Here is a 16,070-nt window from a genome sequence, read left to right on the forward strand (position 1 = left end):
TATTTATTTATTGCTTACTGACTCATGTAAAACCCTCAGTATTTTTCCAGTGAAGGACCGTGTCAAGCATCTGCCAATAGAATTTACCAGAGTCCTGCTCATTTCCTATGAGCAGCATGTTCAAAGTGCTCTAACATCATCCTCCACATAAGAGCTAGCTGGAAGAGAGTTCAAATGGAAGTTCAAGTCCTACAAGGAGACATCTATTTATTTATTTTAATCAAATTCTTTCCTTTCTTCCCATTTTCTTTTTGCAATGGGGACATCTACAACACTAGAATAAAACATGTGTTGCAGTTGCATTACAATTATTTGGTTCCTGTAATACTTCATGTTCTCACACAACTTCCATTTACTCAAGAAGCAACCTGGAATTCCTCAGAGTCAGGAATCAGTATTCATTAGAACTAAAGAATAAATTAGGTACTTCACATGTTTGTATAGCTCTTTTTCTTCAATAGTAACAAAAGACTCCATTCCAATTGAAGGGTTTTCCACAATCAGTAGGACCCGGTAGTATATGATGTCCTTACCAAAGTCACATGTCATACCAAAGCTGGTAACCGGTTGGTGCTCTCCAAAGCACCAGCTCCTTACAGTCAATAACTACGATTACATGAACTAATTTTAGCCCAGCTACAAAGAATAGAGAATTAAATGAATGACGATGTTTTCATGTACTGGGGAAAAAAGAATGGAAAAACCCCAACACCATTGCTCCAAACAGAAGTGCCCTAAGAAATTAGAAGACAAAAAACACTTCCCTACCCTCCTTTCACAAAAGAAAATCCTGAGATTTCTTGTAAATTAAATTCACTGTAGGTTTCTGGGAGAGCTTCTGAATTCTGAAAGTTATCCAGGCTCAGTAAGTAGCAGAGCTGCTAAGTACTCTTAGTACAACTCTAAGTTCACAAAGTTGCCACTCAATGGCAAACAAATGGGAGCATGTGCAAGACTGGCAGTTCTCTCCTAAATCAGATGCCTGGTTTTCTTTATGCTTTCTGTAGTGCAGCTCTGCGGTAAAATCTTAGATCTTTCCCTGAAATAGTATCGTTCCTAAGTAGGAATTTAATGCAGTGATGGATACAAGCTGTCTGCATCCAACCCTGACCACACCCAGGCTATTTGCTGCACACCTGCACACTGCTTGACCCTCTAGGTAACTCGCAGGGGCTGCAAGTCTGCCTCAGCAGCTGGCTGAACTCCTCAGCTTTGTAATTTATTATGAAAAAACCCCTTCCTTTGTGACTGTTTCCTTCTCCTTTTACCTCCTGTATTATAAATTAACTTACCCTATAAATTTGTTAGACTACTTTTCCCCACAAGAACAATCCATCCTCCCTTCTGCCTGTGACTTCAGGGCTCTCCCATTAACAAACTGCAAGTAAATTTAAATTCAAGCTCCTTATCTTGCAATTAGGAATGCCTGTAATCAAGATAGTCAAAAGAAACAATCTGTATGCAAGCATTAGCAAGAAGGGAAGGAATGCATTGTTGACTCTCTCATTCATACATGCTCCCAGGTACAAATTTGCTCAGTTTAAGCCATCTGACATTTGGAAACAGCTTCCCCCCGCCCCCCCCCCATCCTCCAAACTCATTAAGATTATATTATGTATTGATATTACACTCTGTTTCAGAATGAATTTCTCTTCACAGATTTTCCTGCATGACTTCTTATAATATGATTTATGACGGGGGAGGGAGGAGGAGGGGAGACGTCTCAGCATCAGATCGTATCTGCAGTACGATGCACAGTTGGCAGGTTGTCCCATCTGGCATGCCTTTGAGTGTAAGACACATAATTTGTCAATCGGTATCCTTTGATTTGTGAAGAGGCCGAAGTCATCATTGGAAAGATATTTTGCAGCTAATGATACAGGAGGTGTGGGGGAGACTGTTCTTTGAAGGCTACAAAGGCCAAAATCTGAGGAGAAATAATTGGTCTCGTCTCTTCTACTAAGTAACAGAGATCGAAAACTACAAAAATCTTTAAGAGAAGCACATGACTTACAACAATCAGATATGATATCTAATTGCCCACCACTTTGCAAAATTTGATTTTGGAGGAGGGTGAGACTGGGGAACTTTAATTTGCTCTTGGCAAGCAGAATGAATGCTTAATTAAACCGAACAAATGTACATTTTTGTACATTAAGGGAACAATGCCGACAGAAGTTTGGCTTAAAAACCAAAGAAAAAGGATAAAAAGATAGATTCGTGAGACTGAAATCAAGTATCAAAAAAAGATCAAAAATAAATTGGCAAGCAGTCATGACTTTTTTTTTTCCTAAGTTTTAAAAACAGCTATATTTGCCCCGAGCATATGGAACAGATATATTTGTCGATCTTTACCTAAAGCATATTGGCCTCCCTGCACTATCTGATTTTTGAATGTAAGAGATTAAATGCTTCTGCCGCTACTGAGAAAGTGCTGCAAGCATCACTACACACTAGTTGGAATGTAACAGTCTCTGGCCTCAGAAAAAGAGTCAGCATCTATTTTTATAGAATGAACTTGCTCCATATACACTGAAAAATTGTCAAATACCTCTACTCAGCATCACAAGCATTTTGGCTATCAAACATGTTTGCCTACAAAGTATTCTTATGAGCATTAATGTGCCCAGAAGACATTTGTCAGTTTTCATTCAGAACAGACAGCCTTATTTTGTCATTTTGCAGGATATAAAATTTTTCAGCAAGTGGAAGGGAAAGCAGCTGTTTTGCAGTACAGGAATACAGGACAAATGGCAGCTTTCTGTCAAATGTAAACAGACGATGCACGTGCACTGCTAATGAAGCAGACTCATTAGAGCTTAAAGTGATTATCTCCATTATAGGATACTAAGTCACGCACACCCAATTCGAAACACACAGACCTTACTAGAAGAGCTCCAGGAAGTTACCCAAGTCAACCTTTTCCTGGGCAAATGCAGTCTCAGGTGCATTATTGTCATTTTTATTTATTTTAATTTGATGTTACAGGTGACAGAGCTGCTGCCATTTCTCTTGGGATAGCCTTTGACATCTTAATACAGTCAGCTGTTAGTTTTCCTGACACTTTGCTGAATCCTTCCTCTCCTTATTCTCATTCTATTGCTTTTAATCATATCTGCATGGTATATAAAATGCTTCCTTCCACGCTGAGTTGCTGGTTCCTACCAGCACTTAATTAGCCTTTAGGCTAATGATGAGTAGAAGTTTTGTTCTCTTAACCTACTGCCATATATTAATTCCTCTACCCTCTTAAATGTTTTTATTCTGATTTATCTGAACAGCAGACTAGCCAGCAATAACACCAGAATAAGAGAAATTAACAGTAATTTTTAAAAAGCAAGATGCCCCAAATCCGAATTTATACTCCACTGATGCTATGCCTATAATTCCCTTTTTTCCAATGCATTTGCATGCCTGGCTCAATATATACTTGTTAGTCAGACCACACTGCAAATTTATGTCTGATTTGCTATTCAGTATCACTAAAAATCTCCAGGACAATTTTTCTCTTCTGCCCCCTGAATATTCTACATCTCACGCCGGTTTAAAATTTTCAGTTCTATTATCATTTTATTAGTTTCTGGCCATACAATTAATGATCTTTCCTTGTCCTTTCCTATTAACTTTTTGTCCCCAGTTGGTACTCAGAACTCTCACTATTTAGTATCACTGGGAAATTTTATTAGTGCCATTTTTACTCCTTCATCCATATAATTAATGATGATGTTAAATAAAACCAAGATTATAGCATATCCCCATGATATGCTTTAACACAACTCCTAGTTTGATCTATTATTCTTAATTTATTATCAGAGACTACTTCAAACCAAACAGGACTGAATTCATTTTTCAAGCAAGATGTCTTTGGACCGGCGTCAGACCTGAAGACAAATTATGTGTACTGATACAACAATGACAAAATTTATCATGGATTATGAGATAAAAGAAAAAAAGAATTCAAGGAACTATGCTTAAAGTGCCAATGAAAAGATGGGGTCTGTGCACCTAAGGAGTTGCCTTGGAATTCACATGGGCTGTGAGCTCTTAAAACGATGGAGGGAAAAAGCAGCAAATGTACACTTCACCAGAAATGCCCTAACAGCTTTTAAGCATTTGATCCTACCCCACTATGTCTGTGTTTCCTTCTCACCCAGCACTTTTCTTCCTCCTTTTCTTCTTCAATAATCAGAACTAGATTGCTCTTTATTACATGGCAGACAACAGCCTGGCCACTTGGTTTTAGTTCAGTATCACATGTGGCACCCCTTGTGGAGGAACTACAGCAAAGAAAGAACAGAATGAAGCTAAGAAGTATTTTGCAGACACTAAAACAAGACTGTCAGTAAGCGCAGGGACCAAGGCACACGAGGATCTTTTAGGATGTTAAGATGACTAAATTTACTGCAGATCTTAACATTCACAGGTTATTTCCAACCTTCTTGTGAAGCAGCACAAGGTACAGAGGGGAACCGGCATTGTCTCCTGCTTTCAGTGTAAAACAGGAGGTCTTTTTGCACCCTCAGGAGAAACTACAAGATTGAAAAAGCAGTCTTAAGTCCACCACTAACTTTTAACACAGATTCCCATGTTCATAGTTCAATTTCATTTGTTTCTAGTGAGAAGAAGGCAGAAGTGAGAAGAACTGGAAACTGCAGATTGCTTAGTCACAGTGGTAAGTATTAACCGAGATATCTTGGCAGAAATAAAACATGATAGTTGAAGGGTAGATTTGAGGTGTAAACAACAAAACTAGAAATATCCCTATCAAAAGAACCACAGAATTGAAGGGGTTAGAAGTGACCTCAAGAGATGATCAAGTCCAATACCCCAACGTCAATGCTTCACGCATAGCTTCATTATCTCTTCCATGCTTGTGTACTTGGCCTGCATTTTCTCAGCTGCTTGCAGAAGCGCTAAACATTTTCACTTTGAATTTTTCATATTGAGGTATGAGAAAAACAGTAGCAATTTCAGTATGACAGATACATTTATGAAGCCTCCCCCACCAAATTCTATTGAGTCATCATAAACAAAAGTCCTTTCAGTTCAGATTACCAGAACTATACAGTAGAGCATCTGATGTCTGCAGAATTATGGTAATGCACAACAAGACCTCCAAATGTGAATTTTTTTTCTGTATGCTGTCATTCTACCAGCCTTTTTAGATAAACTTTCTCTTATACAAACCAGAACTCAGAATTGTGCTCTAGATATCTAAGCTTCCCTTTCTGCAGGAAAGACTAGTTGTTTTGAACTGAAAAGTCTATCAATCTGCAACTCCCTACTGGCTGGAGCAAAATCTTGTTTGTTATGCATCACCAGGCAGATCCTTGATCAAGGACAACAACAAAAATATTTTATATTATATTGAGATTTCCAATCGTTCCATCACATGAACGACCACAAGCTGTTATGAGAACCTTGGACAACTTAAGTGTTCAGATACACTATGCAAATGCTGCTGCCAAACAAAACTTCTCCTATTTTGCATATGACTCTGTCATAGTGTTTTCAATTTAGGGATAAAAATTCCCAACCTGAACTGAGTTTAGACTCTTCATCTCCATTGTCAGAGTAAAGCATTAACATTTAACTTAATTTTTTCTTCATGGTATCTACTTAACCTAAGAACTTAGCTCTGTATTTTCCATCATACCGCATGTCTGTGCTGAAAGATAAACTACTACTAATTTAAATAAATTCCCCTTCAAATTCTGACTAATCTATATTTTTAGCAGAAAAAAAAAGCCTGTTAAGATGTTCACATACAGACTTCATTTGACTTATATTGTTTATAAGCAGACCATTACATAAAGAAAGCCTTTCCATAACTCAGACATGTTCCAGAATCCTCTCTTCTCCCAGCCCTTAGTTCATCCGCCCTCTTCTAATGTGCTCTTTTCTTTGAAGATCTGTTCAGATACTGCTGTTCCTTATAAATCAGTTAACTATTCTAAGAGCAAATGGAAATTTTCAGAAGCTCTAAGAATTGCTTTTCAAAACTAGGAAATTGTTCTGAAATCAGCAGACTAACAGGCTAACTGACGGGATAGAACCAGTGGAGTCAGACTGAACTGCACTGGGGAGAAAAGGAACAACAGAAAACATAAGAAATTGAAAGCTCTAAAAGGAACTTTTACACCTTATGGTCCTCAAATTTAACTCCTGAATTTTACACCTGTTAAAGCACCTCTAAGAGAAATAAAATGTTTCCTAGCAAACTGCGCACAACAGTCCTTGTCTGACATGAATTTCTTTATCTACTATCAGTACCTTCCATGAAGACCAGTTATCCTTTTGTGGTGAGCATCCAAAACATAAATTTTAAAAATTTTCACTTCCCTCCTTGCTAATTTCTTATAGTAAAGCTAATTCATGTTGGTCAACAAAAGAAACCCAAACATGTAGATTAACAGGATTCTAACAACAATCAAACCCTTTAAATCTTAAGGATGTCGCTACATTCACCAAATCAACTCAGTCTAAAAGAAAACAAACAGATGTTTGTATAGGCTGAAGAGAAGGTAATTTAACTTGCATTCAGAAAAAGTCAATATAACTGAAAACACAGTTCAGTAATAGAATTATTTTCTGTCAGCATCTTTTCTATCCTAAATGCTTGGAAAATGCTTCCCCTAGCTGAGATAAATATCTAAGAAAATAATCCAGAATGTAACACTTGAGTTACTGTGTTATCTATTAAAATCACACAGAATAGAAGGTTCCTTTGTATCTAGATGCATTAGAAGAAGTGAAAAAATGGCACCCTTCTTTGAAAAGAATATCCTAGTCATGCTGTGTTAGCATTCTAGCTGAACTAAACACAACACTGTGAGAGTACCAAGGGCCACAATTAAATGACCTTTACTTTCTAGTGCAGATCTGGGGAGATCTATATACTTGTAAAAAAGCTATGCAAATCATTAAGTAGAAGCAATTTATGAGTAGCATAAAAGCAATTAACTTGATTACTAAATTAAAACGTTATCTTTTCTTTTTCTCCTCCACAAATAACACCATTTTTTTCCATCTACTAAGTCAGGAGTTTAAGAAACCACCATGAATGAAGCAAATAGATTTCCCAAGCAATATTCTCATACATGCTGGATGAAAAGCATCCTGTTCCCCAAGTAATGCAATCCCTGATCCTGCTGCTGAGTGACTCATAGAAAACCATTTATGGTCTTTCTCATCTTCCAGCAGGCAAAAACAAACAAAAAACAATACTTGAATTTTAGCAATTATTGATATAGTAACTGCGTTTAGCAAGTTGAAGCACCTCTAAAAACAAGTCTGATTTTGAGTAGAGGAGAGTAAGTTCATTAACCGTATGACTGCCAGCACTGATAGATTATGAGCGAGATTACAGACGTCTGCAGATAGAGGAGAAAGGGAAGCACAGAAGAAAGAGAGAGGGAAAGGGAAAAATAAACTTAGAGAGCATGCTGGTTGCTCCTTCTGGCTAGCCACAATTTCACCACAGATAACTCTCTTGACGTGAACCATGGTGTTAACTCCTGCCCTGTCAAAGAAAACAACTTTGTTTTGTTCTGCTGAGGGGACAAGATCTGACCTGCTGTGGGATTAGCTGAACTTATTTTGGCTGGTGCATTAACAATTGCAGAACATTCCTCAAGGTTGACCAACTCACACTGGCAAGCAATTCCCAAAAGCTTCAGAAACAGCGAAGTGCCAAAACACAAAGGACTGACGAATACATATTTTACTTGTTTCTACAACTTTAAGAGGCCAGGAGATGTAAGAATTTCATGCCAAACATCCAAAATTTTTAGCAGTTTTCTCTTGCTATTGCATATTTCATTTGCAAAGGAGGGGGTTGATGGATAAGACAGCAATCTAAAAGTATTGACTTATTGAACTAAACCAGTCTACCTTTTGGATAATGCATATATTGTCTAACAAATACCATACCCATGGACAGAAGAGAAATGAGACATCTGCATAACATAACCTGCATTATGTATTACCATGCTTTTGAGAGGTCCTCACAGATTAAATACTGACAGAGCTGAAAAAGCAAAAATAAACTGGTAATGCTCATTTGTCAAGAATTTAAGCCCCTGCCACAACAACCCCAGTTCATCCTTTATAGCATGATGTCTTTCCAAAATAAATAAATAAAACTGTCAAATCCACATCCAGAACCGCTCTTTAGCAGATTAGTTGAGACACAACAGTAAAGTAGCACTTGAAGCTAGGAAGTCTGTTCTGCTCTGCACAATAATTCTGCCCAATAAATCAATTTGTGATCTGTAGGCAAAATATTTTTTCAAACCCCCTCTAGTGGCTCATATGTAGGATGGTTCACTGTAAGCAAAAGACAGAAATGGTTCCATAAAACCAAAAATTCTTGTTCCAGGCTTTGCTGATCTACTAGGGAAGGGTCATGAATTAACAAATCAGTCTTCCAGTCAGTTTGTCAACCCCAAGAAAGCTTACTGAATTATACAACAACAAAATTGAATGATGTGGCTATTTTTTTTTACATTCAAAAAGATAGAAAAAAGGTCAAGATTCAATTTCCTTCAGCAAGACATATAAACAAGTACTTGAGTTTCATACTCCTCTCTCTCCCATTGGTTGTTCATATTAGCTGGGAGAATGAGAGCCATGGAAACATGCACTTTGGAGCCACCGTTGCCTTTTCTGACCACACATCTCTCTTCCTCTACAGCTGTTTACCTGACCTGCATTGGCCTACCCAGAAACATATAAATCCTCTGCTCCTGCCCATGGGGAAACTAAAGCAGCTACTGGAACCTTCTAAACTTGATGAGGTAGCAGAAAACACATTTCAAATTATTCTGAAACTAAACTTTTAAGACAGTTTAACAAACTTCATCATATCCTTCAAAATAAATATAAGTAAAGCCTACCCACTTGCAACAATTTGCATTATGTAAGAAATCACCAATAGCTACTGCTTCATATAAGTATTGTATTTTAAAGTAACTCAAATGATCTTCAATACACTGAGTTTCTACTCTGGCTTATGGTACAGTACTTTTGAAGTAGTACATTTGCAGTAAGTAGTACATTTGCAAAATTTCAAGTAAAAACAATTTAAAATATAAAATTATTTAGATATTTTAATTTTATTAGGCAATGTTGTAAGAGGATGGAAAATAAAAGGGTATTCAAACTATGGACAAAGTGTACTCTTCTTACCATGACCTGGAACAGACACTGAAACGTTACCGGTCTGTACTAGAAATGAGCTGGCAGTATAGTCCTCATCTGTATCAGAGTCCTGAACTGGCTGGCTGGCATTATTACTTAATAACCACCTCTGGTTGTCATGGAGATTGGGTGATGGAGGAGGGGAGTGTAAATGTTCAGTAACTGATGGACTAGATGAGGAGGATGGCATGGGAGGACCTATGGAAACAAAAATTTAAAAAATGGGTCAAGATATGAAGTGAACAACAAATCAATTCTTTTTTGCATCACTGAAAGGAAAATCGTCTACCCCAAATAATAAAAAGATGGAAAAAGAAAATATGACAGTAGCGTGTAACATACTGGTTTATGCACTTTACAACTTATTAGACAATGTCATGATTTCCTATTTCAATGTATAGTGTCTATTGCTCTTCTAGAATTCCAGTGTCTCTGCAAAACAGAAGGACAGAAGAGCAGGCACCAACTGAAATCAAATGTTTGCTGCTCAACCAGTTGGGAAATACAGCATTTTCTATTTTTTAAGCATTTACTTTCTTAGGCTGCTGTCACAACTGAAGCAACTCTTTTTTTTTTTTTCCTAGCAAATACTAATACTTATGTAGAGGAAACACACACACATACACACACTGCACTCTCTCTCCATTCTCATCTCTCTTAACTGGGTGAAGTAGCAGAACAAAAGTACTCAAGTATATGGCCAAATACATAGCTTCCTCTTTCAGAGGGAAATACCTGTATTTATGGAAGAATACAGAGAAGCAGAGAAGCAAAAACTGTTTTCCAAGCTTACAGGTACAGAAACAGCCTTAAATTTTTACCCTATGATTTATCCTGATGAGATGTTTTTAATAGTATTTTTTCAGACCAGATATTACCTAAAAGCCATTAGAATGCTTAATCTGTCAAACTTGACTCCACAATTTTTTAAGACATGAATACACAATGACCACTTTCCATTTCCACAGCTTGCAAGCATCATAAAGACATCAAGAGAGACAAGTTTAAATAAAGCTTTAGGATACCATAACAAAACATTTAGTCCTTTAATAAAACAATAATAAAACTCAATTAAGCAGTAAGGAGTTACCTAATTTATCCTGCCATGTATATTCAGCACAGATTTCACTTAAGGTGTCAACAGACCTAATCCATAGGGGTCTGCAGCCCCGAGGAGTTGTCTCTGCATAAGGAGACTCCTCCTGGTTGACAGAGGCCTATGCCGTGCCTAAGCTGGTCTTCCTTAGTGAGGATTTATTTTATTTTTCCTGAATTCCAGGATTATTTTTTTTTTCTCCTGAAAAAGAAGCAGGGCATGCAGGGTATGTAATGGTATCCAGCCTGGTATCTGGAACATGTCCTCTTCTTACATGATGTGCCAGTCAGCATGGATTGCCACAATTCTTGTAAATTTACCATACGCGCCTTTGCATGATGATTAAGGGAGTAGAGATCACTCTACACTACAGTAACTGTGATTTCACTCTTCACAATGGAGTACCCATATTTGTGTATTTGTTCTGACACAGTGCAGGCATTTACCTGGCTCTCTAAAATCTCTCGCAGGTACCACAGTCAAATTACATTTCCTTCTAGAAGAATCAAACTGGCTAAGGCTGACAAAGACAAAACACCATACTTTTCATGACTTCTGATTTCATTCCTAAATTCTTTAAGACAAAGAAGCGATCCTGGAGAGCTTTGCAATAGTCGCCACCAACACAGACCTGTCAGAACTTCCTGAAGGGCAGAAAAGACTGTGCTAGTACTGACTGTTGTGCTGTGAATCTGTTGCTTCTGTATTACCCTCATTTCCTAAGGGGCCACATTGAGTTTGTGTCAGTGACCTAGAAAGCACCTTCTCACCACTTATGTGGTTAATGGAAAGAGCAAGGCAACTCTAAAGCTGACTGAATGGAACAACAAGGAAGGGTCTTTGGAGCCAGTAGGAAGAAGCAGGTCGAGAAAGTTGGCAGCCTCTGTGTGATGGCTGTCCTGGGAGAAGTGAGGCCCTTCACTTTAAATGTAGACTCCCAGTGAGGGAGCTGCGCCAAGTCTCTTTCCATCTCTTCCAATCAGTGCTGCATTGAAATGCAAGACTCAGCTGCAGAAGCAGTGGGGACCTTCCTCAGTTTTAGGGAAGGCATCCAAATGAGTTCCTTCACAGCTAAAAATGAGTAGAACTAGCAAAGGCGATGTCATCTAGACAACTTCTGCACAAGTCCTCAAAGCCAAGATAGTGTTAACACATATGGTGCTAACTTAACGTACTGTCTCCTTTCTTATTTATTTTATTGGACCCACCCATGGAACTTCACGCCATCTCACTGTCACAGTTGTTAAACAGATACTTGAGTATGCTCACCCTGAAGCACAGTGCTTACCTCATGCATGGGACTTACAGATCCAACTAAGAGAAGTTCAATTTTCTGTGCTCTTGCTAAATGAGTACCAATAGTAGGTTTAAAATTGAAACAGAGCTGACTCTGTGACTTCTACTGGGCTTTAGATGCAGCAAACACTACCAATAGTATTTAAAAGCAGATTTAGCTTTACATGGTTTAAGACTGCCTGACTACGTTCTGCTCAAGAATTTTATTGCCTGCAGGTAGGGAGTTGTAACAGATAATGAAGCAGCTATATTACATAATTTCTGGAAGAAAAAGAAAAGAAGATATTAACCTGCATGGATACAATTCATGACTAAGAACCTAAATTTAAAGTACGGGAAAAAGAGGGCTTTTCTATCACCTAATCATTGCTATTTTATCGTACTCTATAGCATAGTTGTACCAGAAAAGTGCAGTACCTCTCACTGCTATATTTAAGTTTAATATAATAACAGTGCTGGCACTGGTAACTTGAATTAACTTCTCTCTCTCTTCTTCATACAATGCTAAAATCCTGATGATTAAAACGATTTTTTTCATCAGCATGCAGCATAGTCTGAGACATATCTTCAAGCTCTTCTCCAAAACACATTAGTTCCTAACCAACTGGTTTCCCAAGAAAGAAGCCTGTGAGAGCCTCACTATATAACGCTTAATTTTTTGGGGCCATTTCCTTCCTCTCAAACTTGCAGGGAACAGTGCAGTATATACTATTAACAATTTGAAAACAGCTTTGGTTCTGGAAGGAAAACAAGCTCTTACCATTAATCAAGTAACTCCTGCACGAAACCCAAGGCTTATAGCTGGGGAAATAACAAGGATGAGGAGGTGACATTTTACAGTGCTCAGCTTGGGAATTCAGAAGAAGAGAGCAGACATTTATTCAAGTTCAAGATAAAGAGCTACCAGATTTTCTTGCTACACCTTGATTTTTTATGTTGTTTGCTACAGTGACCTGAATTATTTATTGAGAGTGTATTTAAAACTTTCTTTAACACATGTCCAAACCAATTTAGATAACCACTGCATCTCATTCAGATAATTATTTTTCCCAAGTAAAAATTAGTTGTTGTTTTTTTTTTTTTTAAATTTTATTTTATTTGGAACACATTTCCTTTCCTGGCTTTAGACTCCTTTGACTTCTAAGGAAGAGTGTTTCAGATGCACATTATTATCTAAAGTAAACCAGTATACCTATGGAACTTATGCATAAAAATGTTTTCAATATGCTTCCCTTCACTTTCTCAATTACACTCATTAACTTTCATACACAACATAGCCTTGACTACACAAGCCATAATCACACAAGATATCCTATTGCCTGAAGATGTGTCATGTCCAAGACCTCTTAATTACTTTGCAAATTCCCTCATTTATCCAAATTTACTAATTGCCTCAATGCTATGTGGCTAATTGACACTGCACTGGTGAGCATCCATCCGTAAAGAGCAATCCTCAGGTGCTCTGGACTACAGTTTCTCAGCTCAGAAAACAAGGTGCAAGGTACGAGGCAGGAACGTAGTGTTATGAGCAAAGCTTCCACTACCATACTCAGTAGGAACAGGGAGTTGCTGCTGGAAAAATTAGGTGGTTATGCCTGTAACCCTTGTAGCAAATCATGCTACATTGGTGGTTTTTCTAAATCAACCTGATAGCAGCAAGCAGGTCATTCCTGTCACAAAGTTGCATGGTCTGCAGAGAACAGGGAGCTAGTGACAGCACAAGCCAATTCTTCATAAGTACCCTACTCGGCCAACCAGCTGGGATGCGTATTTCTGTACCATTTCATCCAGCATTGGCAGCTCTCTGCAAAACCTCACTGTAGGTTCCTGTTCAATTCCAAGTGAAAAGACAGATAGCTATCTATGCTGCCATTTATAGAGTAAGCTACACGTTAAGGAAAAAAAATCCTCAACACTAGAAAAAGAGAGACCATAGATGTCACACAAATTTCTCTCTGATTTTCTTTTGCATACAGAATGAAAGGCATTTTAAACTACTTGGTAATAACTCTTAAATCTTAGTAAACACATTTAAAAATCACAAGAATCATTACGCATGGCAAAATCCGGTTCTGTTAATTATCACTCTTTTTCCATACCACTTAAAGGCACACAATGATGCAAACAACATTTCATTCTAAGGAAAAGCTAAGGAAAAGTAGAAATGATAATTTTTTTTCTCCCTCACCTCTCCTACTTCTTTGGGTATTCATTCAGCAATATGTTCAGTTCTTCTGCTTTGCCTCTTACCCTTATTTAAAAAGAAAAGCAGATTTCTTGTTTCTACCACGTGACCTCGATGCAAGACAGTTAACTATTTTCTACTACTATGAAGTACACCAGGCTTAAAAGTACTTAGATCTCCTCTATTAGATGAATTTAAGAGGATAAACACACCTTCATTTGTTGGCATTTTCATAATGGAAAACACACAACGTTTATTAATTTTTCTGGAAGTACATTAAGATTTCTCACACAGAAATGCAGAAGTCTGCAGAAAATACAGGCAAACTGCAGTAGTATCAGTTTCAATATAGCAATTTGTGAGGATATGTATTGTTTTCAAAGAAAGTCAGTCCCAAAAGGAAGTAAAACCAACAGAAAACTGGCTGTAAGAAGAATATAAACCAAGAAAGGTACCCAAGGTAAGATATTAAATACCTAAAATTGTACTGTTCTGGGTCTACACTTGCAAAGTGACTGAAGTACATGCAAAAGCCTGGAATCAGCACAGTTTTTTTTCAAAGATGATACAAAATGAAAGTCGGAAGCAGAGGCAATGCTGTGTATGGAAAAGTATACGAAGGCACTGAAGTCTGAAACTGACACAATTGCTGCTGCCTAGCACTATAGGGATCAGAGCCTGGATGCAACAGTGGCTTCCTCGGAGTGCAGGGACCAGAGGACATGCTGGGAAGAGCAGTGCCTCCAGCGACAGAGTCTCCAGGATGCCTCCACTCTCCTGCAATCCTCACCTTACAGATGTGTATGGTAGGTCACCCACACCCTAAGCTTTAAAAGTAAAACAAAGCTATTAACATCTTTTGTGCTTATTTGTATTAAGAAAAACAGATAAAAAAAATTACTCAGCTTTCATCTTTTATCAGTCATCGCATGTTAAAGGGGCACTTTGCTTCAATATGAACAGGTATGTACTTGTATTTACACCCTGCACGTTCACAAGATGCATTTAAGAGAAAACAGCATCAGACACTTTTGGAACACGAGGAGAAAAGTAGGATGCAAGAGAAGCAGTAGTGATAATCTCCTACTGCAGGATGAGTGGGCTGGGAGAGATGACCCAGAATGTCTCTGCAGAGCCTGAAAGTATATGCATATACGAAAACTCCCAAATAAAGTAGAACTCTTAAAACAGACACTCTACAGGCAATATGATAGTAAAAAGAAAGAGAAAAGCTTGTTTTTGATCTTTAATTACAAATCTACACATGCTGTGTAGCTTTTCTATTGGTAATACGATGCACTTAAAAAAGCATCTAAAAAGAAAAAAATCTGAACATCCAGCATTATCAACTCACTCCACAGAAAAAGTATGGCAGGTTACACATTTTACAAAAGTAATTTCGCTATAAAAATTTGAAGGGCCATTATTTTCATCTCAATCAGCATGCATAAATCCTACACCTAACTCTTACGCAGGACTCCTGATGGATGCTTATGGCAATCTAAGAGCCTACAGCTCTGTTTAGGCTGTTTAGCCACAGCAGAACAATGCATTTTTCGTTTCATAATCTTGGCAGCCCTTGTCACTGAGACTGAATAAAAAATTCTTCCACTTGCATCTCAAAGCCAGAGGGGAAGAGGCTTATATTGAAGCTAGTGGTAAAGAGTACTTACTGACTTCAATGTCAGTAAGAAAATGCTATTAAATTACAAATTGCAAGGTGGGTGCCTTACCTGATTAAATTAATGGGATTTTTTGCTGGTGATTCCATGGAAATGAGGTTTTCATGTTATGGTAAGTGCCATTATGTCACATAAACCCCAAAACATAATCACATACTGTGCAGAACTGTTATATACTTAACACCTCACTAACAGCAGATTTTATATATATATATATATATATATATATATATATACATTCTGTACTTTGCTTCTGACAACAGTAGATGAAGAGATGCACTTTTTAAACCACTAATGCCATTTTTAAAACTAGAATCAGACGGTCAGTGGTTTGTGAAGGTCAGAATTATCACATCTTCTGGCTAAATTAATTAGAAATCAAAACGTTTTCAAACAGGCAGTAGGGTACTCACAGCCCTTCTGAATCAAGCTGAGATGCATCTTTGCAATCTGTTGTATGACTTCCCAGTGCGCTGAAAGCTGTAACACACTCTTAAATAGGGCACCTATACCATCCCTAACAAGTTTACTGATAGCATCCCAAAGATCCAATTTCCAATTTATTACTCGCAAATTGACAAAATAAAAATCTCCTGGTACACACAACCCT

At 37.7% G+C, this 16,070-nt stretch overlaps 1 protein-coding gene across 1 annotated transcript in view; it reads right to left on the bottom strand.

Annotated features, from left to right (window-relative positions):
• The window catches only part of TENM3 (teneurin transmembrane protein 3), a 968,340-nt gene that overhangs the window by 155,357 nt on the left and 796,913 nt on the right, over positions 1-16,070 (bottom strand). Inside the window, 1 exon segment of the mRNA XM_032444361.1 lies at positions 9,190-9,399. Within this exon segment, the coding sequence (XP_032300252.1) occupies positions 9,190-9,399 (210 nt within the window).

The sequence above is a fragment of the Coturnix japonica genome, chromosome 4 (genome assembly GCF_001577835.2).
Source record: "Coturnix japonica isolate 7356 chromosome 4, Coturnix japonica 2.1, whole genome shotgun sequence".
Classification (NCBI taxonomy): domain Eukaryota; kingdom Metazoa; phylum Chordata; class Aves; order Galliformes; family Phasianidae; genus Coturnix; species Coturnix japonica.